Source organism: Urocampus carinirostris, chromosome 9, assembly GCF_059441175.1.
Source record: "Urocampus carinirostris isolate Australia breed hairy pipefish chromosome 9, RoL_Ucar_1.0, whole genome shotgun sequence".
NCBI lineage: Eukaryota > Metazoa > Chordata > Actinopteri > Syngnathiformes > Syngnathidae > Urocampus > Urocampus carinirostris.
In genome coordinates this window covers 6,702,869-6,727,409 of record NC_142357.1, presented here as the reverse complement: position 1 = coordinate 6,727,409, position 24,541 = coordinate 6,702,869, and the positions used below count along the sequence as shown (strand labels likewise).

General features: G+C 40.0%; 1 protein-coding gene across 1 annotated transcript; it reads right to left on the bottom strand.

Moving 5' to 3' along the window:
- Window positions 1–10,384: 10,384 nt before the first annotated feature.
- tbx22 (T-box transcription factor 22) lies at window positions 10,385–23,472 on the bottom strand. The gene is made up of 8 exons (XM_088343980.1): window positions 23,119–23,472; window positions 22,762–22,939; window positions 20,155–20,256; window positions 19,864–20,038; window positions 15,003–15,167; window positions 11,559–11,623; window positions 11,268–11,353; window positions 10,385–11,184 (listed from the first exon to the last, which is right to left on the bottom strand). Exons 1-8 carry the CDS (start codon window positions 23,258–23,260, stop codon window positions 10,709–10,711), a joined length of 1,389 nt encoding a protein of 462 aa, XP_088200106.1. The 5' UTR covers window positions 23,261–23,472; the 3' UTR covers window positions 10,385–10,708.
- Window positions 23,473–24,541: the final 1,069 nt, after the last annotated feature.

Here is a 24,541-nt window from a genome sequence, read left to right as displayed (position 1 = left end):
GGAAATAAATAAAGAGAAAAAAACTGAGGAAAAAAGAAACGAAAAGATGGGAGAAAAGAAACAAAAGAAAAAAAGGGTAAAATAATAAAGAAGACTACAAAATCAATAAAATGTATTAAATAAAAAAATAATAACTTGTTTTGCTGGAAAACCAGCAGAATGTAAGATGATTTGATCTCTAGTTTTGAGCATGTTTGCTAAGGATTTGGTTGCCTCATTTGGGATTGAAGTTGCTCACCCAAATTCCAAGAGATGCTCACAAACTTTGTGTGATTGCTCGTGGAAGCTTAGAAGGAACATTGGTTGCCACAGTAGCAGACTACTTTACTACACACCTGGTATTGTCCTTTTCTGTAGTTAAAAAAAAGTCCACAGCAAGCTTCCATTTTGCCTCCGTCATAATTTGCATGTGGAAGGGGTGGGTGGATCGATCCGGCTGTCCAAAACTGTCCGGTGCCCTCTCTTTGCCTGGCGGCCTGCATGCAGCAGGCCAGCCAGTGGCCAGGGAGGAGAGGGGCTAGTCAAGTTGTCTAAGAAATATGCTCCTCAGGTTTCTACTCAGGGATAAATTTAGACAGTCGCAGGGGGTGCTTGTTGAGAGAGAGAAAGAGAGATAGATAGAGAGAGAGAGAGAGAGAGAGAGAGAGAGAGAGAGAGAGAGAGAGAGAGAGAGAGAGAGAGAGAGAGAGGGGCCGTGCCATCTTCGTAGAGAAGCGACACTTCGGAAAAAATGGTGCAAGAGCAAAATATCATTCCCAAGACAAAAAAATCAATCTGATCGAAGTACTACCTTAGTATCGATAATATGTTTTAATTGAAAAGTATTTTAGAGTCGGAACAATCAAATTTATGTTCCTTCGGAACCGCGGGCGAAAACTACAATCATGGCTAAATTGTGTAAAGTGTACTTGCATGGACGGATATTAAAAATAAATTTGAATCTCCTGCTCTAACTTTTTTTCTCAGTGTAAAGACAAAGTATTTACTTTTTGCTTGTTGGTTTAAGTTTCCCATTTTTATGTTAAATATATTCAGAGAAAGTTTATACAGAAATAATGTGAAGTTTTTTAAGGGGGGAGGTTCTTTATCAAAGGGGTATTGCATATTATTTAGTGAAAATAGTTATAAACACAGAGTTGATTTGAAGAATAGGCAAAATACATGAACTATCACATAAATCGGTAGTTTTTGAAATACTTGTATGTCAAGAAATTTGTATTAATCTTACGTAGCATCACATTAAGGTAGCTTAATGAATGAATGAATGGAGGTTATTTGTCATTATACAATCGTACAACGATATTGGAGGACATCTCCTTCCAGTGCAAATTTTAGAAAATTTAATAAGATAAACGTATAAAATAAACATTTAAAAAAGTTAAAACAAAATATATGTATGTACATTATGGATATATAATAAATACAGTGGTAACTCTACTTCCAAATGTCTCTACAAACGAAAGTTTCAGGTTACGAAGTACCTGAACGGAAAAATATTGCCTCTAGTTACGAAGTCAAAAATACAGGACAGTACGCTTCGCTAATCGCCTCGCGTATGTAAACAAATCGGGTCGAATCTTCACTCTCCCAGCATGCTTTTCGGGTCACCGTTACAGTTCAGAGTTCACAGACGAGGTTTAGGATGGTTTCCGGCAAGAGTCAGCTATCAATCAGCCCAAATTAAAGGAATGTTAGCGAAAGTCCATGAAGTCTCAGAATTTGTGGAAAGCAGTCGCCTGGAAAAAGTGTTGACAAGTTTGTCTATCACTACGTCTGCCTTGTGCATTTCTGACGGATTGTCAAAAGCTAGCAAAAGCAGACGTCTTTAGATTAGTTTTTCAAGAAACACGCAGCAAAAAGGTTAACGAATTATTTTATTATTTCCTTTATTATTACTGTTTTTACTTTATGTGCCTCTTGTTTTATGTTTATTGTGTGGTAGTATAACTTTAACATGTATTTGTTTCATGTTCTAATGCTCTTTTATGATTTATTAAAAAAGTATCACACTGTACTTTTCCTGGGCGTGGAACGGATTAGCGCAATTACATACAAAATGTGTCTCTACTTACGAAGCTTTCAGGTTACATAGCTACTCTTAGAATAAATTAAATTTGTAAGTAGAGGTACCACTGTATGTGCATATTCACAGTGGCAAGTGTACAGTATGTTGTGGTCATAATCGCTGTAGATGGGATTTCAGGGTCCCAATGGCTGACATGGTCGTGTACCATCTTGCTGCTATGGGTACTGCAAAAAAACCATGAACCTTGCAGAAGGTTGGGCAAGAAAATGATAATAAGAATGGTGCTAAACGGTCCCTTCTCTACTCCGTAGTTTGCGTTTTTCCACATCGTTTTACACAGAGACACTGTTACACAGTGTACCATTAAGGAGTGAGAAACCATTGAAGCGGCCCTGTATTTTGTGTGTAGTAACAACAGCAACAGATTAGGTGTATATCTTCAAAGCAAAATTATACAGCGTGGGCCTTTCCACATCCGATACCCATATCGCAGCACAGTAATCCCTCGCTGTAATGCGGTTCACCTTCCACAGTCTCACTGCTTCACGGATTTTCATCACGCATTGTGTTCTGCGCTCTGATTAGCAAATTAGTCCCGAAGAGAGTAGGTGATTATCAATGTTTACAGATACAGCAGACCGTACTTATATTATCAAATGAATATTTTTTGTTACAACGTATAAAGGAGTATTTAATTGTATAGTGTAAAAGAAAATAAAAATAAAGCTTTGTAATCGACGGATATCACCTAGCACAGGTTTTTTTCAGAACGTAATATCGCGATGAACTAGGGTTTATTGTATACTGCAAATCATACCTACTCCTAGAAAATTGATTTAATACATTTTTTATATCCAAAGATGCAAATTTACTTTTTAAGGGTGGACTCACAGTCGGTCAATTTCTTCCGTCCATGCTGAAGCCTTTTCCCCCCTCCTCTCTCCCCTTTTGGCCCACCCTCAGTTTGCCTCCAAAACAAACGTCATCTCGTTGATTTACACTAGCAAAGGCAGCGATATGGGGAGCAAAATATTGTTGTTTTTCTTTCAGTTTGGTCACTAAGTAGTCATTTAAATCAAGTCATTTTTATTTGTATAGCCCTTAATCACAAAGAGTCTCAAAGGGCTGCACAGGTTATTGCACAGACTATTATTTCAAACTATTATTACACCATCCCCTGATCCGAAACCAACATGAGGGCAAGGAAAAACTCAAAAACCTCAACATGAGGAAACTGAAGAAACCTTGAGAAGGGATCCGCACATGTGGTAATCCCCCTTTCAGGATGACCAGGCTGCAATGGATGCTGCGATTACAAATAATACAGAGATATTGTCGACAAAAAGCATAGGTTATTCATACTTATGTGCATTAATCTTTACTAGTCCATTAATAATTTTATGTTGTACTTCTTTTTCTTATCCACATGCGTTCATACATGCCATTTGATGTCCAAATTAATTTCTAAAAATTTCATTTATATAATCAATTTTAACAAATTGGAAGCACAACTCTTTGGATTGTAATGGGGATTTGGGTTAATAAGGCCTTCTACGTGCTAAAATGGCGTTCTAAGTGAAAAAACCTTTTTTTTCCTAGACCATGTCCCTTGTACATTCAAGCAAATCACATTCACAATCAAACTGCCACCACCCTTTTACACTATGTAGTCTCTAGTTAGTATCTCATATACTTATTAATGACTTTATTCTGTTGAGCTTTGCCAAATGTACTTTTGTTCCTGAATATTGTCGATTTAGTAGAAATTTCTCTCCCTGGGACCAGGGCTCTGAAATAGTCCGATGGTGGGCCAAGGTTGGCAGTCCTTTTCCTGAAATGTCAAACAGCTTCCTGAATATTTCATTGGTATTCCCATTTAAGTGTAAACCAAATCCACTCTAGAATAAATATTTCACCTGGTTAAATGTAAATGTAAATGGTCTGCATTTATATAGCGCTTTTTAAGTCACTGAAGACTTCCCAAAGCACTTTACGATGTGATGGACACTTACCCATTCACACACACTCACACACCGATGGCAGTGTCAGCCATGCAAGGCAACTTACCTTGCCCAAGGACACTTATAACACGGAGGAGCCAGGAGTTGTACGAGCGCTTTAACTCCCTTAAATTCCCTTACGATAAGAAGTAGAATTGTCTTATCACATGTATTACTGATGAATTAAAACGTTTTTTTTTCTTTTTATCAAATTAATAAATGTTTCTGTAATTAACTCTAAAGTGAGCTGATGAAAATTTGTTGTGGTTTAAAAACACTTAAAGCCAATAACGCATCTCACAGTTTGTTTGGTAAAATATAGTTTGAAAAATGAAAGTGGCCCTTGTTTCTTTCAATTATATAATATCTTACAAATATTTGAAACCCTCTGTTCAAATTTATAAGAAAGAATTTGGACATATTGAGCCACTCTCCTAGCAGATTTGCCTTCAGATCCTGCATTTTTATCGAACCAGACTCTGACGAGACTATAGCAAAACATTACATTTTGTAAGTCATCAAACACTAGATTTTCTATGGGATTGTTTCCTGTTTCACAATCCACATTTGTTATATCTCAAGAGAAAAACCCCAGCTTTGGGGTGTTTTGTTAACAAGCAGAATTTATGGTTCTGTCAATACTAATGATTAAGATAATGCATTCGATTTGTATTGCGCTCCATAGGTTCTTAAAGAGCTTACAATGAATCGATTACTCATTATTGCAGATAATCACACATTCAGTGGTGGTGTGGAATTTGGATTTCCATTTTCAAATGAACTAATTTTTTACATTATATTATGAATATATGAATATATGAATATATTATTAATATAAATATAAATATATTATAATATATATATATATATCTATATATATATATATATATATATATATTATTATATTATATATATTATGAATACTCCTCCTTGATCTGCTACCTTATCGTGGTGGAGGAGTTTGTGTGTCCCAATGATCCTAGGAGCTATGTTGTCGGGGGCTTTAAGCCCCTGGTAGGGTCACCCATGGCAAAAAGGTCCTAGGTGAGTGGCCAGACAAAATGCAGATCAGAAGACCCCTTATGATGAGACAAAACTTTGGTCCTCGATTTCCCTCGCCCAAACGCGGGTTACCGGGGCCCCCTTCTGGAGCCAGGCCTGGAGGTGGGGTCCGCTGGCGAGCGCCTGGTGGCCGGACCCTTACCCACGGGGGCCGGCCGGGCACAGCCCGAAGGGATGACGTAGGACCCTCTTCCCATGGGTTCACCACCTGTAGGAGGGGCCAAAGGGGTCGGGTGCGCAGAGAGCTGGGTAGAAGCCAAGGGAGGGGTCCTTGGCGCGACGATCCCCGGCTACAGCAACTGGCTTTTGGGACATGGAACGTTACCTCTCTGGCAGGGAAGGAGCCCGAGTTGGTGCGTGAGGTTGAGAAATTCCGATATAGATATAGTCGGACTCACCTCCACGCACGGCTTGGGCTCTGGTACCAGTTCTCTCGAGAGGGGTTGGACTCTCTTCCACTCTGGAGTTGCCCGTGGTGAGAGGCGCATATTAATTGCTCCACGGCTCGGCGCCTGTACGTTGGGGTTCACCCCGGTAGACGAGAGGGTAGCCTCCCTCCGCCTTCTGGTGGAGGGACGGGTCCTGACTGTTGTTTGTGCTTATGCACCAAATAGCAGTTCGGAGTACCCACCCTTCTTGGAGTCCTTAGGTGTGCTTGAGAGCGCGCCCCCTGGGGACTCCCTCGTACTGCTGGGAGACTTCAACGCTCACGTGGGCAATGACAGTGAGACCTGGAGGGGCGTGATGGGGAAGAACGGCCCCCCTGACCTGAACACAAGCGGTGTTTCGTTATCGGACTTCTGTGCTCGTCATGGTTTGTCCATAATGAACACCATGTTCAGACATAAGGGCGTCCATATGTGCACTTGGCACCAGGACACCCTAGGCCGTAGTTCGATGATCGACTTTGTCATCGTTTTGAATTTCCTGTCAGAAGAAGTTTCAATTCACACCTCTGGCAGAACTTCGCCCATGTCCCGAGGGAGGCGGGGGACATTAAGTTTGAGTGGACCATGTTCCGCGCCTCCATTGTCGAGGCGGCTGATCGGAGCTGTGGCTGTAAGGTAGTCGGTGCCTGCCGCGGCGGCAACCCTCAGACACGTTGGTGGTCACCGGCGGTGAGGGATGCCGTCAAGCTGAAGAAGGAGTCTTATCGGGCCTTCCTGGCCTGTGGGACTCTGAAAGCAGCTGGCCGGTATTGGCTGGCCAAGCGGAATGCGGCTTTGGCGGTTGCCGAGGCAAAAACTCGGGCATGGGAGGAGTTTGGCGAGGCCATGGAAGCCGACTTCCGAACGGCTTCGGGGAAATTCTGGTCCACCATCCGGCTTCTTAGGGGGGGGGGAGCGGTGTGCCATCGACACTGTGTATAGTGCCGATGGGGCGCTGCTGACCTCGACCCGGGACGTTGTGAATCGGTGGGCGGAGTACTTCGAAGACCTCCTCAATCCCACCGGCACGTCCTCCTCTGGGGAAGCAGAGCCTGAGGACTCAAGGTTGGACTCTCGTATCACTGGGGTTGAAGTCACCGAGGTTGTCAAAAAACTCCTCGGTGGCAGGGCCCCGGGGGTCGATGAGATCCGCCCGGACTTCAATAAGGCTCTGGATGTTGTGGGCGTGTCATGGTTGACGCGCCTCTGCAACATCGCGTGGACATCGGGGACAGTGCCTCTGGACTGGCAGACTGGGGTGGTGGTTCCCGTCTTTAAGAAGGGGGACCGGAGAGTGTGTTCCAACTACAGGGGAATCACACTTCTCAGCCTCCCTGGTAAGGTCTATTCAGGGGTACTGGAGAGGAGGGTCCGCCAGGAAGTCGAATCTCGGATTCAGGAGGAACAGTGTGGTTTTCGTCCTGGCCGTGGAACACTCGACCAGCTCTATACACTCTTCAGGGTCTTTGAGGGTGCATGGGGGTTTGCCTGTCCGGTCTACATGTGTTTTGTGGACTTGGAGAAGGCATTCGACCGTGTTCCTCGGGAGGCCCTGTGGGGGGTGCTTCGGGAGTATGGGGTACCGCACAGTCTTATCCGGGCTGTGCGGTCCCTGTATGCCCGGTGCCAGAGTCTGGTCCGCATTGCCGGCAGTAAGTCGGATTCGTTCCCGGTGAGGGTTGGGCTCCGCCAGGGCTGCCCTTTGTCACCGATTCTGTTCATAACTTTTATGGACAGAATTTCTAGGCGCAGCCTTGGCGGGGATGGAGTCCGGTTTGGGGGCCTCACCATTGCGTCACTGCTTTTTTCAGATGACGTGGTGCTGTTGGCTTCCTCAGGCCGTGATCTTCAGCTCTCGCTGGAGCGATTCGCAGCCGAGTGTGAAGCGGCCGGGATGGGGATCAGCACCTCCAAGTCCGAGGCCATGGTTCTCAGTCGGAAAAGGGTGGTATGCTCCCTCCGGGTCGGGGAGAAGGTCTTTCCCCAAGTGGAGGAGTTCAAGTATCTTGGGGTCTTGTTCACGAGTGAGGGTAGGATGGAACGGGAGATCGACAGACGGGTCGGTGCAGCGTCTGCCGTCATTCGGACCCTGTACCGGTCCGTCGTGGTGAAGAGGGAGCTGAGCCGAAAGGCAAAGCTCTCGATCTACCGGTCGATCTACGTTCCTACCCTCACCTATGGTCATGAACTTTGGGTCATGACCGAAAGAACTCGATCCCGGATACAAGTGGCCGAAATGAGTTTCCTCCGCAGGGTGGCTGGGTTCTCCCTTAGAGATAAGGTGAGAAGCTCAGTCATCCGGGAGGGACTCGGTGTAGAGCCACTGCTCCTCCGCGTTGAGAGAAGCCAGTTGAGGTGGCTCGGGCATCTAATAAGGATGCCTCCTGGACGCCTCCCTCGGGAGGTGTTCCGGGCATGTCCCACCGGCAGAAGGCCCCGGGGGCGGCCCAGGACACGTTGGAGAGACTATGTCTCTCGGCTGGCTTGGGAACGCCTCAGGGTCCCGTCGGATGAGCTGGAGGAGGTGGCTGGGGATAGGGACGTCTGGGCTTCCCTTTTAACGCTGCTGCCCCCGCGACCCGACCTCGGATAAGCGGAAGACAATGGATGGATGGATGGATATTATGAATATTGAAAGCAGTACAGCGGCTGAGTGGTAAGCGCGTCCGCGGCACAGTTCTGAGGCCATGAGATCGAACCTTCCTGTGTGGAGTTTGCATGTTCTCCCCGAGTGAGTGAGTTGTCCGTCTTTGTGTGCCCTGCGACTGGCTGGCAACCAGTTCAGGGTGTCCCCTGCCCACTGCCCAAAGATGGCTGGGATGGGCGGTGCAGATAATGGAAGGATCATGAATATTAACAATACAACAATATGTTAGGTATTATTGTGCTGAGCATCTGCAGATGCTGTGTGAGGCACACAATTCTCTTGTCTCACTGCAGAGGGCAATAGTGAGACCTAGGATCCTGATTTAGTATAAGCAAGCCAACAACATGTCAAGCCATCCAGTAATTGTACTTTAATTTTTACTTTGTATGGACTTCATAATAGAAGGCTACCTATCTATTGATGCTTTTATTCAAAAGGAGCAGTGCATAGACTTACTTTGTAAGTTAAGGTAATACAATAACGTGTTTATTCTATGCTACATTTTATACATTGCTTTCTTCCAAATACTGAACAAGAGGTAAGATAATTTATTTGTGAATCTGACTGTGCTTCATGAGACACAAACTTTATCCCATGTTACTTACTCTTGTGTTGATAAAAGCTAGAATGTAAAAAAAAACCATACCTTTAACAAAGTTGCCTGACGATATGATACTTTCCCAAAAGTTTCAGGAATCTACAAGAAGTCACTTTGCAATTCCACGCTATGAACTTTTGCCTAGTTTCTCTAACAAATGTGGGTGTTGAAGTTCTTTGGATGCTGTCCTGGCAGACCATCGTCGAACAGTTTTCCCACTGTTTTCTAATTTTGTGAATAATGGCTAAATCTTACTTTTTTTTACACCTTGGCTCATCTAAATGTTCTATCCATTAGGACATATTGCAGATTTTGTCACATTACAATAATCTCTGATTGAACAGGTTCGAATGTGAAGGCAGGTTTTGGTGGGTCAGTAAAACCCGATACAGCTCCCTGATAGGAAATGAAGTAAAGGAATAACACAATCCGAATGCTTTACCATTAATTAGTAATTGATTGATTTATCGATCCATACTTGAGCTATTTACATGGAAGTGTAACTTCAATCCAACCTTCCTCCATATAGTTTACATGATTAAAAACTGAAACGTGTCAAATGTAATTACTAAATGCAACATAACGTCCAAATATATTGCATACAAATGATTATTAAACACGAAAGTAAGTTGTAAAACTGATTCAAAAAACTAATCCTAATCATGATGAACTGGCATATTATTCCAGACAAAAAAAACAAAACAAAAACGTGTTTTCCTCTCCCTAGTCTGTCTCAGGAATAATTGTAACATCAAAAACAGCTCAGTCCACTTACATTTTGAAAAATACAATACAACAACAAATAAACAAAAATAAATGATGATGCTATGAATAAAAACGCAATGCTGTTAAATTCAGATCTTGTTTTTTTTTATGTCACAATGTATATCATTGGCTTCTTTCCGACGCCTTTCATTTATACTAATTGAAAATTAATAATGATCTCAATCACCAGTCTTTTTTTTTTATTTAATCCACATTTCCTCCATCATTTTGTCACAACTATATTAAATCAGATGTCTGTACTCCATCATTGCATCGTTTGTCAACAATTTGAGCATCCATTCTCGGCGCTATTAGACCTTTTTTGCTACTTAACCTGGTTAGTGATGATTACAATAACCAACGAGTGTTTATATCAATCACAGTAACTGTAGATATGTAGTAGAAATGATCCACACACACAAAATAATAATTGAACATAGTAAATATGACACCATTTCAGTAATAATATCTTGCCTGTTCCGGAATTCCTGAAACTACTATATTATCTATCAGTGAACAATGGGCAAGGTTTTACATGTCACTGTTGTTACTCTGTGTACGAATTGGAGATTTCCAACACGCACTGCTTATACACCGAACTTGATATGAACGTCGGTCAGTGCAGATGCCGTATGGCCGCCATGCCACATTAATTCTGTAACCTGTGAGAACCAGACATTGGTTTACCCTTTTATTCACTTTTTTGCAAACCATCAGTAAAACAGGTGTCCTGTCAGGATCAACATAGCTTTTCAGTGCTTTTCATGGCACTGTATAATGTTTCACTGAAGCTAATTAATCTTTCATCCATATCATTAATTTCACTAAAGCATTCCAATTCAAAACATGTTAAAAAAATTGTGCAGAAATGTTTTTTAATAAATAGCTTAATCATTTTACATAAAATTTCTTTAGAAAAATTTAATGATGTTCTACACAATGAAGTCACCAATAAATTTAATGTGGACCTTTTTGGGGGCCTTAATATAAAATTGAATTTGGTTTCATGTACAGTGAATAAAGGTTTTCCAAGAATTTGAGGTTTCCTTTAATTGTTCATGACAGATTCCTAAAAGTACACACAACTTCTCCCGTGAGATCACCTTGTTGACTCCTACTGATGTTCCCCCTCAGATAACCTAATCACCATTAGCTTTGTCCTCTCTCCTGGGTGAGATACGGTCAGAGGCGGTGGTTGCTGGACAGGTACGACAAAGTTTGCCGCAATCGAGTGTCTGATTCATCTTCATCTACTTTGCTGTGCTGGTAAATAGTTACAAGTTGGGGGTCCAAGGGGAAACTATAGTGGTAAAAGCAATACGGACTGGTGCCTTCTGAGAGATGCGGCATGAAAGAAGGTGCAGATCCTTGAGGACTGAGGTGACTTGGGAGCGGCATTAAACAGCGAGAAAGACTCGGATCGCGATAAGTGAGAGATTTCTTTCCCTGAAGCATCGAGCACAGCGGAGAATCCATTATCGACAATCCCCCAAGTCTGTCTCCTCTGCTGGCGCTAAGTGAGGATTTCCCATGGAAGGGAAGTGCGAGCGTGTGAAGGGCGGCGTCCTGGCAGGAGAGCGACAAAAGGGATGATGGGGATGACAGGGGCAGGAGAGTTTTCAGAGGTGATGCAGAGCTGATCGGAGATCCCAAGCTCCCTGTGGAAAGACCACAGGGACATAAATGAAAACAGCTTCAAATACCTAAATTCAAAGAATTACGGAGCTCAAGTGGTGGTTACCTTGAAGTTGTATGGCGAACGGCTTAAGTTCCAAACTGAGGGGAGACCTCCAAGGATAAGACTCCAATAAACCATCAAGAACTCCCCTAACCCACATAAACACAAGTTATTGAAATACGTAAAAACTCAACAACAGGGGGTAGGAGATATAACCTTTAGTAGTTGCTATGCCAATTTCATTTGAGGGACTTATGTGGTTTCATTTTTCAGTGGTTCAACCTGACATCTCTATTGGTCACAGTCTGGGAGTTTTTCTGAGGCTATAATTATGTGACGTGAAGTTTTGCATACCTGTTCCTTCCCGGATCCCTGAATCCCTTGGCAAACGGGTTTCTGTCAATCTTCAGTTTTGTGATCTAAACAAGACATGATGAAGAGGCGCGTTAGTTTGAATAAATATTCAGCTCATAACAAAATTAGAGTAGGGTTCACCAACCCTCTGACGCAGATCAAGTCAGTCTGCGTTTATTTTTCCTTTCTTTGTGCGCCATTAATGGCATAGTCATCAGGGTGCATCAGATTCTTACGTGCCTTGACGGCACGATCATAACTTTTAGGATTGGACCAGCCAGAGCAGTGCCTTTGCCATATTTTCTGTGTATATCAAGCCTTTCAAAACCCCACTGACAAACTCTATCCACTCTTTCCACATAGCAAAACATTTTGTGCAGCCCCAACTTGAAATCTGACTTTGAGGAGACCACTGAACATTCGGATCACGAATACTGCAAATCTGACAAGGTTTTGACATGATCAGACTCCTAGAAATCAGTGAAGGTAAAAACTAACTTCCAGGGAGTACATCTCTTCACAAAAAGCAATTTTTCAAAGAATTTTGCTCCAAAACCTGATATTTTGTTGAAAACCTGTTAGAACCAGGGCAGATGGTAGACCCAAACGCGTAACGTTTCACAACAAACTTTATTGCGGAAGCTGAGAAGTCAGGTACGGGATCGGAGCGTTGCCGGAAGGCGAACCCGTGTTGAGTACCCGGGACGGGCAATGGGAGCGTGGTCGATGGGCATAAACGAGTTGAGAAGCCGGGACAGGAGATCAGAGCATGGTCGGTCTGCAAAACCTGGTTGAGTAACCGGGACGGGAGATCGGAGCGTGTTTGAAGGAAGGAAAAAGTCAGGGAGCCGGAGACAATCGGGAAGCCAGAGGAAGACGAGCAGGATACAGGTAAGGACGGGTAAGGGAGCTAGAGTCAAATAGTGCTTGCCTTGCATGTGCGGAGGTTAACTGACGGACTGAAAAGGAGTGAATGGAAGCGTTGAGTTTAAATGGAGGGGAATCAATCAGGCAACGAGCAGCAGCTGGCGCCAAACGAGGGGGCACAGGTGAGGGCAATAGGCAATCATTACAAAACCAACAAAGGTAAATCAAGATTTGACTATTTTCTATTAGGTTTGCTAGATCAGTCAAAATGCTTGAAATTGACTGGCATTGGTAAATTCTGTTTTTTGGTAAATTCTGTCCACTTTCTGTTGACAGGCACGGCACACAAACATGTCACCCATTCATCGTTCACAAACAAAATACTTGTAGTTTTAGAGATTAAAAAACAAAAGTTACGTTGGTAACTACAGTTCTATGAGTCTTTAACCACCGCCAGAGCCTTTTGCCACACAGAATTCTGGTGTTCATGAGATAAGATTCCCAAAAAAACAACATTGTTTATGGGGCAGAGAGTGCCAATGGGGGAAAGAGTGTGTAGACCTGTTGTAGATAAAGTTAATCAGCTTTTATAAGAAATATATATCAGAACCCACAATACTTATTCAAGTGCCACCAAAACAACAACAGTTTATTTTAGTCGTACTTTACTATTTCATATACAATGTAATATCTTGACTGTAAGCCGTAACTTTTGTCGCACAATTTTTGAGATGCGGCTAATTTGTGCATTTTTCCAAAAGCCTCAAAGCCTCAAGCAGAAAAGGCAAGAGTTAGACATGTGGTGTAGAGGAAGACACAAGTCAAAACCACATTTAGACAATATAGAAGAGGTTGGTACGAGCCCTGCTAGCGCTAAGTTGCTGCTGTTTTTTTGCCATGTTATGTTACTTGCATTGCTGCGTCTGAGTGACTTTTGCCGTGTGTGTTTTTTCAACCACCCCTTTTAGCGCTATGTTACATGTGTTGTTGTGTCTTGGTGCCTTTTACCTGTGTGTGCTTATTAAAATTTTAAAAAACACTTGCTGTATGTTGTCTTTCTTTGTGAATATCTCATGTTTCTACGAGGGCACATATGGCTTATAATCAGGCGTGGACTTATGTATGTAAAAAATGTTTTTTTCCTTAAAAAACGCATACGATGTGGCTTGTCGTCAGGTACAAGTTATAATCCGGAAACTGCAGTATATTATCATTACATTTTTAACTATTTTGTTTGCTGGCCTGGATTATTGCACTAATTTTAATTGCACTATCGTTACGATGAACTATTTTTCATTGCACTATTAACATAACTCAGGCAAGGTTCTAAGCACTGCGTTGTTGATATTTTTGTCTATTTATCCTGATAGTATTTTATCATATTTTTCTCTTAAGAGACTTTATTTCGTGTTAACATTGGAGAGACATGTCTAATCATTAGACATACAACGTTTCACTGTGTTGTTATTAATGACAATCAAGACTATTCAATTCAATTCAAATGCCTAACTCGGGTCATAGTTTACCAAGGTGTCCCATACATATCCCAAGCTGTGCATGCTGAAGGGAACATTCAATGCTTAAAGCATAGCTTTTGGAACTGAAAGAGTGAACAGGCTGGCAGTCCTGGCAACTGACAAACTGGCTCAGGTACAGCAATGTCAAACTCATTTAAGCTCAGGGGCCACGTGGTGAAAAAAAACACTCTTGCAGGGGCCCTACTAGTAGATCACAGAGAAAAGCAGAAGAGGGAAGCGGGAGAGATGAAGAAAAAGAGTAAGACATATAATGAAAGAGAACAAAAGAGAAAGAGAAAGAGGATAAGGAATGAAGAGAGAAAATAAAGAAATGAGATATAGAAGGAAAGACAAACATAGAGAAAGAAAAGGCATGAGAGGAAACAGAGAGAAAGAGAAGGAAAGAGGGAGAAAGAAAGAGAGAAAAAAGAGAACGAGAAATAAAAATAAAAAGCGATATAGAGAAAGCAAGCAAGAGAAAGGAAGGAAGAAAGAAAGAAAGAAAGAAAGAAAGAAAGAAAGAAAGAAAGAAAGAAAGAAAAAAAGAAAGAAAGAAAGAGAGATAGAGAGATAGAAATATCAAGAGTGTGTGTATGTGTGTGAGAGAGAGAGAAAGAGAATAAGAGAGAAAGAGAGAGGGAGACAGAGAGAGAGAAATACAGCTAAAGTTGCTTTGCGAGTGGCGCCTGGCTTTGGCAACATCCTTGGACATACTTGAAACAGTAGCTCATTTTTCTCTTGCACTTCTCTCACTGTTGCCTCACAGGTCAGATCAAAGCTGTTGGTGGGCCTGATCCGCTTCGCAGGCTGTATGTTTGACACCCCTTGGTTTACAAGAACCCACACGCACAAACCAAGACGTTTCTTAATGTTACATCATGAACATTGGCCTCTGAAAAATGTATTGACGTCACACAGAGAAAAGCATTGACAGTCAAAGCACATCTGTTTTTAGAATAAATTGGGCAGGGCAATATGTTTTTCAAAATTGTTAGTCAAACTCGACTGTTCCAAACTTTGATATCGAATTACTATGCAGAACATTTAAGCAATTAGTTACCTGTTGATTCTGATAGGCTGTGACAGTAGTGAACTCTGTTTCCGGGAAGGAGAAACTGAACACTCCCTCAGCAGGAAGCGACTGGATCTGGGACAAGTCCATTCGAGGGTCGTGCTGTATGATGTGCACGCGTGGCTTGTACTTGTGCATGGATTGGAGGATGATCTGGATCAAGAGAAGATACTCTTATGACGTGGCTTGGATTTTTTGTAACTAAACATGCGAGTCAACACATCAAACTTCATATAAGAATAATGTATTTCAAAATGGAGTTTAAAGGTGACATTAAACACCAAAAAAGAAATGCCAGTGTTTCCTATATCATTGAAAGTATCTGGCGGGCCGCCAGGGTTTAGTTGGTTCCTTCCAAAGCCTCCCAAACTTGTGTTATTAAAAAGATAATAATATTTTGAATACATATTAATGCAAAGTTAATCAAAAAGACTTCACGATATCTCATTCAAATCTCATAAAGATCGTGAACGCAATGGTGAACCTGCATCTTTTTTTGTCCTGTCACTCTCTTTTGGTTAATTGGTTCATTGGTTAATACGCGTGTTTTCATCCCTGTCGCTGCGCTAATTTGTTTATTGAGCAGAGGAGAAGAGGACTGCACGGCAACAGCACACTGAGCACAGGAACCGGTCAAGTCGATAGAGAATACAAAATGGAGGACAGGATTTTTTATTAAAAATGCTCAAAGCAGAAAACTATCCTAATTTGGTTGCAATGCAGTTTGAATGTAAATGAAAACTGCAGCACAACTTTTCCTGGGGTAGATTCATGCTGAATGTATAACAAATGTGGTTGCATACCTGTCAACTTATACGTTTTCTCCATATTATATGTTTTAGATCATTTGAAATTGTGTATGCTCTATAAAAAAATTTGGATTGAAAACTTCTTTTTTTTAAAATATCGTTTTTTGTTAGACCGATCTCGTCTTGCCAATTTTGGCTGTAATCCGGATAGTCTCGGTCACTGACGACAACATGGTCGTCGATTTATAGTACAGCTGCAGTGCACCAGTTATTATTATCCTATATTATTTTTCAAGCGTCTTGTGTACTCACATTGTTTTTTATTCCACGTAATACCGTATGTCTCTTTTACCATGCTTTGTGGGTGTAAATTATTTGCTGAGTCATTGCTTTGCATAAGTCGCTTATTTATGACTCAATACTTCACAAGTGCACACATTCATCATAGATCGAGCGTCTTGATTTTGCTCTATAATTGCACCAGATCAATGCGTTTGATTTCAAATGTACAACATTTTCATCCGGAGGAGGCATGCCCTGGACCTCCCAATATTGTTCAGGTCAGCCCAGGTCTCACAAAATTCTATGGAAAGCACTATAACATTTAAATCATGACAGAAAACGGAGACAAGATCATACATGAAGCATAAACACACAGTAGAGAATACAGGTACAATTTTATTGAAACTTAAAACTTGACGACTTAAATTTATCATTTATAATTTTGATCATTCAACAAAATTTTACAAAAAAAAGGAACAGTAATCAAATCAATAAAATAATTTTAAATATAATCTACAAGTGATGGTTTGACTCAGAACTTTTTGGTGTTAAATTTAAATAACGTTTCAACGAGTGTTTAACCTGACTAACACTTCTTAGTGTTACTCCTATCAGAGGAAAATTAACTTTGAAAATGTACAGTGAATAAAATAAGTATTTGAATACCCTGCTATTTTGCTATTTCTCCCAATTAGAAATCATGGAGGGGTCTGAAATTTTCACCATCGGTGCCTATCCACTGTGAGAGTTAACCTAAAAAGTTTTTTTAATGTGTGTGATATAGCTGCAAATAAGTATTTGAACACCTGAGAAAATGAATGGTAATATTTGGTACAGTAGCCTTTGTTTGCTATTACAGAGGTCAAACGTTCACTGTAGTTTTTCACCAGGTTTGCACACACTGCAGGACGGATCTTGGCCCATTCCTCCACACAGATCTTTTCTAGATCAGTCAAGTTTCTGGGCTGTCGCTGAGAAACACGGAGTTTGAGCTCCCTCCAAAGATTTTCATTTGGGATCAGATCTTGAGACTGAGAGCGTCATGCTAGAGCTTTGATATGCTTCTTACAGAGCCACTCCTTAGTTTTCCTGACTGTGTGCTTCGGGTAGTTGTCATGTTGGAAGACCCAGCCACCACCCATCTTCAAAGCTCTGACTGAGGGAATGAGGTTGTTCCCCAAAATCTCACAATACAAGGCCCCAGTCATCCTCTCTTTAATGCAATGCACTCGTTCTGTCCCATGTGCAGAAAAACAGCCCTAAAGCATGATGCCACCACCCCCACGCTTTAAAGTAGGGATGGTGTTCTTCGGATTGTACTCTTTTTTCTTCTTCTTCCAAACACACTTAGTGGAATTATGACCTAAAAGTTCAATTCTGGTCTCATCTGACAACAAAACTTTCTCCCATGACTCCTCTGTATCATCCAAATCGTCATATGCAAACTTTAGACGGGCCTTGTCATCTGCTGGTTTAAGCAAGGAAACCTTTCGTGCCATGCATGATTTCAAATCATGACGTTTTAGTGTATTACCTACAGTAACCTTGGAAACGGTGGTCCCAGCTCTTTTCAGGTCATTGACCAAGTCCTGTCGTGTAGTTCCAGGCTGATTCCTTACCTTTCTTAGGACCATTGAGACCCTACAAGGTGGTACCTTGCATGAGGCTCCACTACGATTGAGATTGACCGTCATGTTTAGCTTGTTCCATCTTCTAATGATTGCTTCAACAGTGAACCTTTTTTTCACCAAGCTGCTTGGCAATTGCTTTGTAGGCCTTTCCAGCCTTGTGGAGGTGTACAATTTTGTCTGTGGTGTCTTTAGACAGCTGTTTGGTCTTCGCCATGTTACAAGTTAAAGTCTTCCTGATTGTATGGGGTGGACAGTTGTATTTATGCAGCTAACCACCTCAAACAGGTGCATCTGATTCAGGATGATACATGGAGTGCAGGTGGACTTCCAATGGGTGGACTAAGAGGTCTTTCAGGGTCAGAATTCTGGATGATACACAGGTGTTAAAATACTTATTTGCAGCTGTATTACACAAATAAATTGATGAAAAATCGTTGATTGTCATTTCTGAATTTTTCTTTTTAGTTTATCTCTCTCACAGTGGACATGCGCCTACGATGAAAATTTCAGACCTCCATTAAATCTAAGTGGGAGAAATAGCAAAATAGCAGGGTGTTCAAATACTTATTATCTTTACAGTAACTACATTCAGAGTACATCGTACACTCTGTAGAAAGATATATATGTTTTCTGCGGTAGTGTTAAAATTGAATCTAAGTGATAATTAAATACTGATTATTTTACTGTGTATGCTTGTCCACACAAGTTATCCTCACATTTTAATAAATAAAACTAAAGAAGCACTCCCTTGTGTCAAACAATTTCAGATGTCAGCACAATTTATTCTCATTTTAATGTACAATGTGAAGGATGCAAAAAAATTCAAACTTAATTCCATTCAATATTAGCCCTTAATGTGGGTTTTATTCGGGTTTTTGTTTTGAGAATGACTTGTGTGATATTTTTATTTTAAAGATTTTTTTCAGTACATTGTTGTGACTGTACAAAAATTAACTAAATGTTAAATAACTGTTCAAATATTAACTAACATATACACTATGTCATATATAAGCTCATCTTCCAAAAGTAAGTAAAACTTAACTTTATGGATCTTTATAGAGTATATTACGTTATTAAATGTTTATTTTTAGTACAAAACAATACAGGTTACTTATACACACCTTAAACACACAAAATATAGCACAGAAGCAACTTTTGAACAAATTCAACTTTTGAACGATCGTCTAACGATTTGATTCGTAAGTACGGCAGCGTCTGCACTTCTTCCTGCTTGAAGCCACAGGCAATGCATGCATCTTACCTGTTGCCACATTTATTTACAAGTTAAAATAGCCCCACAATTTATATGTTTTAGCATAATTGTAATACATCTATCACCCGTTTTCTCGTTGCATACATTTACTTGATCAGTTATTTTAGTTTTGTGGATGGTGTGAATCTGTGGTTGAATTTATTGTCTAGGTCGGAAGTGGCATATATGTTCATGTTGTTTTTCAATGGAGACACCTGTGTTTACAACCTGTTCAATTGAAGGCCTCTGTCTTCCTCAGTTGACTGTACCATTGAGAAAATGTAAATATATCTATTTGGGGAAAAAAGCCCAACACCATTGCAGATGATCTTATCTTACCTGGATCTATGTTATTGTCAGAAAGTATTTACCAATAAGGTAATCATAAAAAAATCTCATTTTGTGTATTTGAATAATTTTGAATTTCATTTTTTGTTTAGTGTATTTTCAGTTTGTGGATAAAAACTGCTACGTAGAAAGTACATCTGTTCCTCCCTCATTGTGCAGTATTGGTGGTTTGGGTTCAGTGAGTGAAGTTTCTCTGCCAAAAGTACATAATTTGAGTTGTTTTAACATTTATATACCTCAATAGTTTTCATTACATGATGTTGAGTGTGTTAAAAAATGACCAAAGCCACTGAAGTGAAACGTTTTGGATGTACTTCAAATGTACCTAAATGCTAAAGTTAATATTGTTTTGGTTTTGCTTTTCATGTCCTTATAAATGACTACATTCTACGATATTTGATTAAAATTCACACTACTCCCATTCAATACATCGGAAAAAAATGTTGTTTTTTGCCATTTTGGTTGTGACATGTAGTTAGGATGGGATGGTGGGTCCTCAAATCAGACCAGTTAAGGGCCCCCGTCGTAACCAATAAATAATTATCTTAATACAAGTCATTCTAGTGCGTTTGGATTATTTGACTCACGTGTCCTTTGTCGTCCATTTCGTTGTTAGTGAGTTTAACTCGGTCGAAGCTGATCACTTGACGCATCCAAGTCTCACCCGCGCACGGGGAATCCGCGTGCACGTAGAGCCTGGGCGCGATGCATGAATGGTCCGTGTTTCCCGCCACCATCCACTGCGAACTGTGGTAAACGTACCTGGGGAGGGGTCATGTCTTCATTAAAAAAATAATTGTATACAAGTCAATGTGTCTGGGGGATCTGAGGGCTTAAAATCACACAAAAAGATTTCAATAAAGTATAAACAAACTGACCTATAACGTTTAGAGTCAACGGGCATGACGTCCATAGCGATGTAATACTGCTGACACGGGTCCAAATTACGCACTTTGACCCGAACTGATGGAAACATTCTCCTGGATGTAGGAGGGAAGAATGGAAAAATCAATGTACATTTTCAAAGCATCTTCTTGTGTGTTACGGCCACTTCAAATGCAATGGTCATGTGTGGGACATCGGCACTTGTGAGATTTATGAGCCGTGTTCTTGGTGATTAAATTAACAGAACCCAGATTTCAGTTAAACCTCAATAACTCACTTCAAGTTGAAATAAAAAGATGTGGGGGGATTCTTAGCAGTAGATGCCGGTACAATTTTGAGCATTTTGTTAAAAAAAAGTCACACGTATGGAAAATAAACAATTGAGTACATTCTTTTTTACGTGAAAATGGTTTACTTTGACAAAACCATCGTTTTAACAAACAAAAAAACCTTCAGGACATAGAAGTGTTTTGTCTTTGCGTCATTAAAATACATTCTACCTTAAACCCAACACACGTCTATACACACACACACACATTATATATATATATATATATATATATATATATATATATATATATATATATATATATATATATATATATATATACATTTACATTTCAAAATTTGATTTGTGAATAATAAAGGTGGATACTGGGTTTAAAGTCATACCCGCCAAAACATTCTGAAAACTTTCAGGAAATGTGAAAATAAAGCTGTAGTGTAAAGAGTTCTACACATGTCTTTGTACTTCTTCTTAATTTTCCCATTTCAGAACATTTTGTTTTTGTACAGGCATAGGCCCCTTACTCCAAAACCAAATATAAAATCGAATGATAAAGTCTATTGGCAATTTGAGAAGTTAGAGTCAAGGTGTACATACATTTTTAGACACACTGTAGAGCAAATGTTTATTTTGAGAAGACAATTTATATTTTCAAAAAGAGAGGAGCAGTTATAAATTTGGTTATGTAGAATTTATTTGCAATAGTGTTTATTACAGTCAGCAACACATAACCCACACACAGTATGCATTATGTGATATAGAAATACAATTTTACACATGAATACCTCACCATTGATTATGTGCTGATTATTTTTTACCTGTGTCGGTATGAAGCTCTGATCTGGATTTTCAGTATCAGGACGACCCAGCAACTGTATGACCGTCAATTTTAAACTCAACTCAACTTTTGAAAACATAATTTTGTCTTTTTTTGTGCACGAACTCAACTCAATTTGGCTGCTCTGTCTTATTGTATTTTTTCCAAGCAACTTAAATTCTATAATTTATTAGCAGCAGGTCGTAAAACCGTCGGGTCGTCACGGTTCCAACATTGATAAACGCAACTCCACTCATAGACCACCGCCTGCCGCACACAAACGCCCTTGAAGATAAATAACACATAACAGCTAACGTAAACCTCAATTCATACCTAATTTACATAATTTGATTACACAAAACTGAGATATCATTAGAATATCATACCATATGCTACAACATACTTGGCAAGAGCTGGATTACCGTCTCGGGTGGTGCGCATATTGAGCACTTTAAACTCGTTCACATAATGCACATGCTTTTGAATTTCTCGTTCAGATTTGGAAGAAAACATTTCACGGCCTTCAATATCAATAAAATTTAATTTGATTTGCATTAATCGTGTACTTTCTGTGATATTTTTTTTTTGTTTGAACAAATTTATTGACACTAATAACAGAAAACAATCATGACAATCTCAACAGCAATTAAGCACATTCACAATATTATATTTCAATATGTCTTTTTTAACAGCAAGCACAATGTGAGGGTTGAACAACCCTTCTCGAAAATCTTAATAGCAATCAAGCATATTCACAATTTCATTATATAACATCTTTGTTAGTGTCAATAGATCCGTCCAGGCCAAAGTCGATTATTTTTGGTCTGTGGTTTGAACAAATTTATTGACACTAAAAACAGAAAACAATCATGACAATCTCAACAGCAATTAAGCACATTCACAATATTATATTCCAATATGACGTTTCTGTGATATTACAATCTGAAATTATATACTTTTTCAGATACCTATACTTCGGCAATAATATAATGAACACGATTTCAAATAAGTCGCGAGTTATCTATATTCAGGGTTGGGTAGGGTTACATTAACTGGATTACTTTTAATTACTTTTGGATTACTCCAATACCAAATATGCTGATAAAAGACAAAAGAAACTAAATATGAATAAAATTATGACTCACAACACGTGGTAAGCTTTCTCTCCTGGCTTTGATCTCTTTGATCTCCGGCAAAACTAACATTAAATGCGACAGAAACAAAATTAAAATAAATCCAAACAGCGTGCCAACATCATTTTTGCCGTTCCATGTATTACGTTACTCCCCAAGCCTGCACAAAGTTTAGTAATTTTATTCATACTTAGTTTATTTTGTCTTTTATTAGCATATTTGGTATTGGAGTAATCCAAAAGTAATTGAAAGTAATCCAGTTAAAGTAACCCTACCCAACCCTGTCTATATTAACGAGCAAATGCAACATATTTAAGGTGCAGACAAGCAAAAAGAGTGGAAAAATAAAGTAGTAATTTCTTACCTTCCAGCTTTGGTGATAATCATTTCGGTGCCGATGTCAAAAAATCTCTTCCAGAGCTCGGAGCCCTGCAGCTCAACCTGAACTTCTCTCTCTGGAGAACGTTTGCTCTCTTTTGGCTTGCTTGCAAATTCGTCCGATTCGGCCTCCGAAACTGGCAAATCCCCTTTAGCAGAGGGTTCTGTAAGCAAATTGTGTGTTTTTTTTGTTTTGTTTTTTTTTTGTTTTTTTTTTTTGCTTCAAACAATTTCAGATAATCGATTTCACGTGGGTGAGCTAAACATCAGATTCAGTTATCGAATTGGAGTATGCAGGTTTCTATCAATTTGAAGGTAATAAAATCCAAATGTTGATCCTCACCAGTGCAGTTTGCAGTCGTGCCAAATGAACTCAAATCGAGTTCTTCTGGGACTGTCTTCCTTTTGCAAGGTTTCCCCACAAGCGCTTCGACAGAAAATGCGTGCGCCTTGGAACTGAGTCCTTGCGTTTTGGCGGACGACATTCCGAACCTTAACTTTGCTTCTTTCTGGATCCAGACTCATTCGGGAATTCCGTCGATACAGGAAGCTGCAGTTCCGCTCTTGTTGAATTTGGGTCCTGCAGGGCGTTTCGTAATGAATCCGATTCGGTTCCATCCGAGAGGTTGATCTTCATCCCTGTCCTTGATTGTTGACACGCCTCCCATTGCTCTTTTTTACTCAATTCGTTTCAGAAGTCTTCCTTTAATTCCTCCTCTTTCCTCTGTGGGCTTGGTTCGCTTTATGCGTCACAGATGAGAAAGGGAGGGCCAAATTTGCCTCACTAATTTTCTGGTGATTTTATTCCTCCTGGATGAATAGGGAAAAAAAATCATAAACAGCCCACAACAAAGTGGCATCATTAACAGGTGTTGCAACATACATCTTGCTAGTTGCATTAAAACGCGAATACATATTTATCGACCTATTTGGGATTTATTGTTGCTGCTAAATGTTATTACACTACTTTTCATGGCACTATTGTTACGATGCACAACTTTTTTCTCTACAAGTCAAGTCAAGTCATGTTTATTTTTATAGCCCTTAATCACGCGATTTCAACAATAATCCATGCACAGCTCATAAGTAAGTGGCAATATTGTTTCACCATCGACAGGTGATGAAAAAAGTATATAAGTTGCATTTGAATGGGAATTCTTGCTTATCGACTTATTTGGGAATGTTTTGTTGCTGCTAAATGTCATTACACTACTTTCCATTGCACTATTGTTACAATGCACATTTTTATCTTTACACTATTATTATGACAAAAAAATCAACGAACGGCTCATAAGTGGGAATATCGTTTTATTGTCAACAGGTGGTACAAAAATATATCTTGCAAGTTTTATTGAAAAATGTTTACTGTTATTCGTCGAGTTATTTGGGATTTTTTTGTTGGTTCTAAAAGTTATTGCACTATTGTTATGGTGCACTATTTTTTTTCATTACACTGCTATTTAACGACGGGTGTTCTCCAAGCACTGTCTTAGTTATCCATACATTATTTTCCATTTTTTCTCTTTAAGTCTTTAATACGTGTTTATATGGAGTGCCATGTCTAATTTCGTTGCAGACAATGTTCACGATACGACAATGACAATAGAGATAATTCAAGATTCTAATTCAGGTGATTTATTTTCTCTTTTATTATGTTCCCGTACGTAAATAAACATATTTAAATCCAAAACTGATATATGACGTCGATAAAACACACACCTACTATTACCTCAATACGTTTGTCACCTACATATTTTCAAAATAAT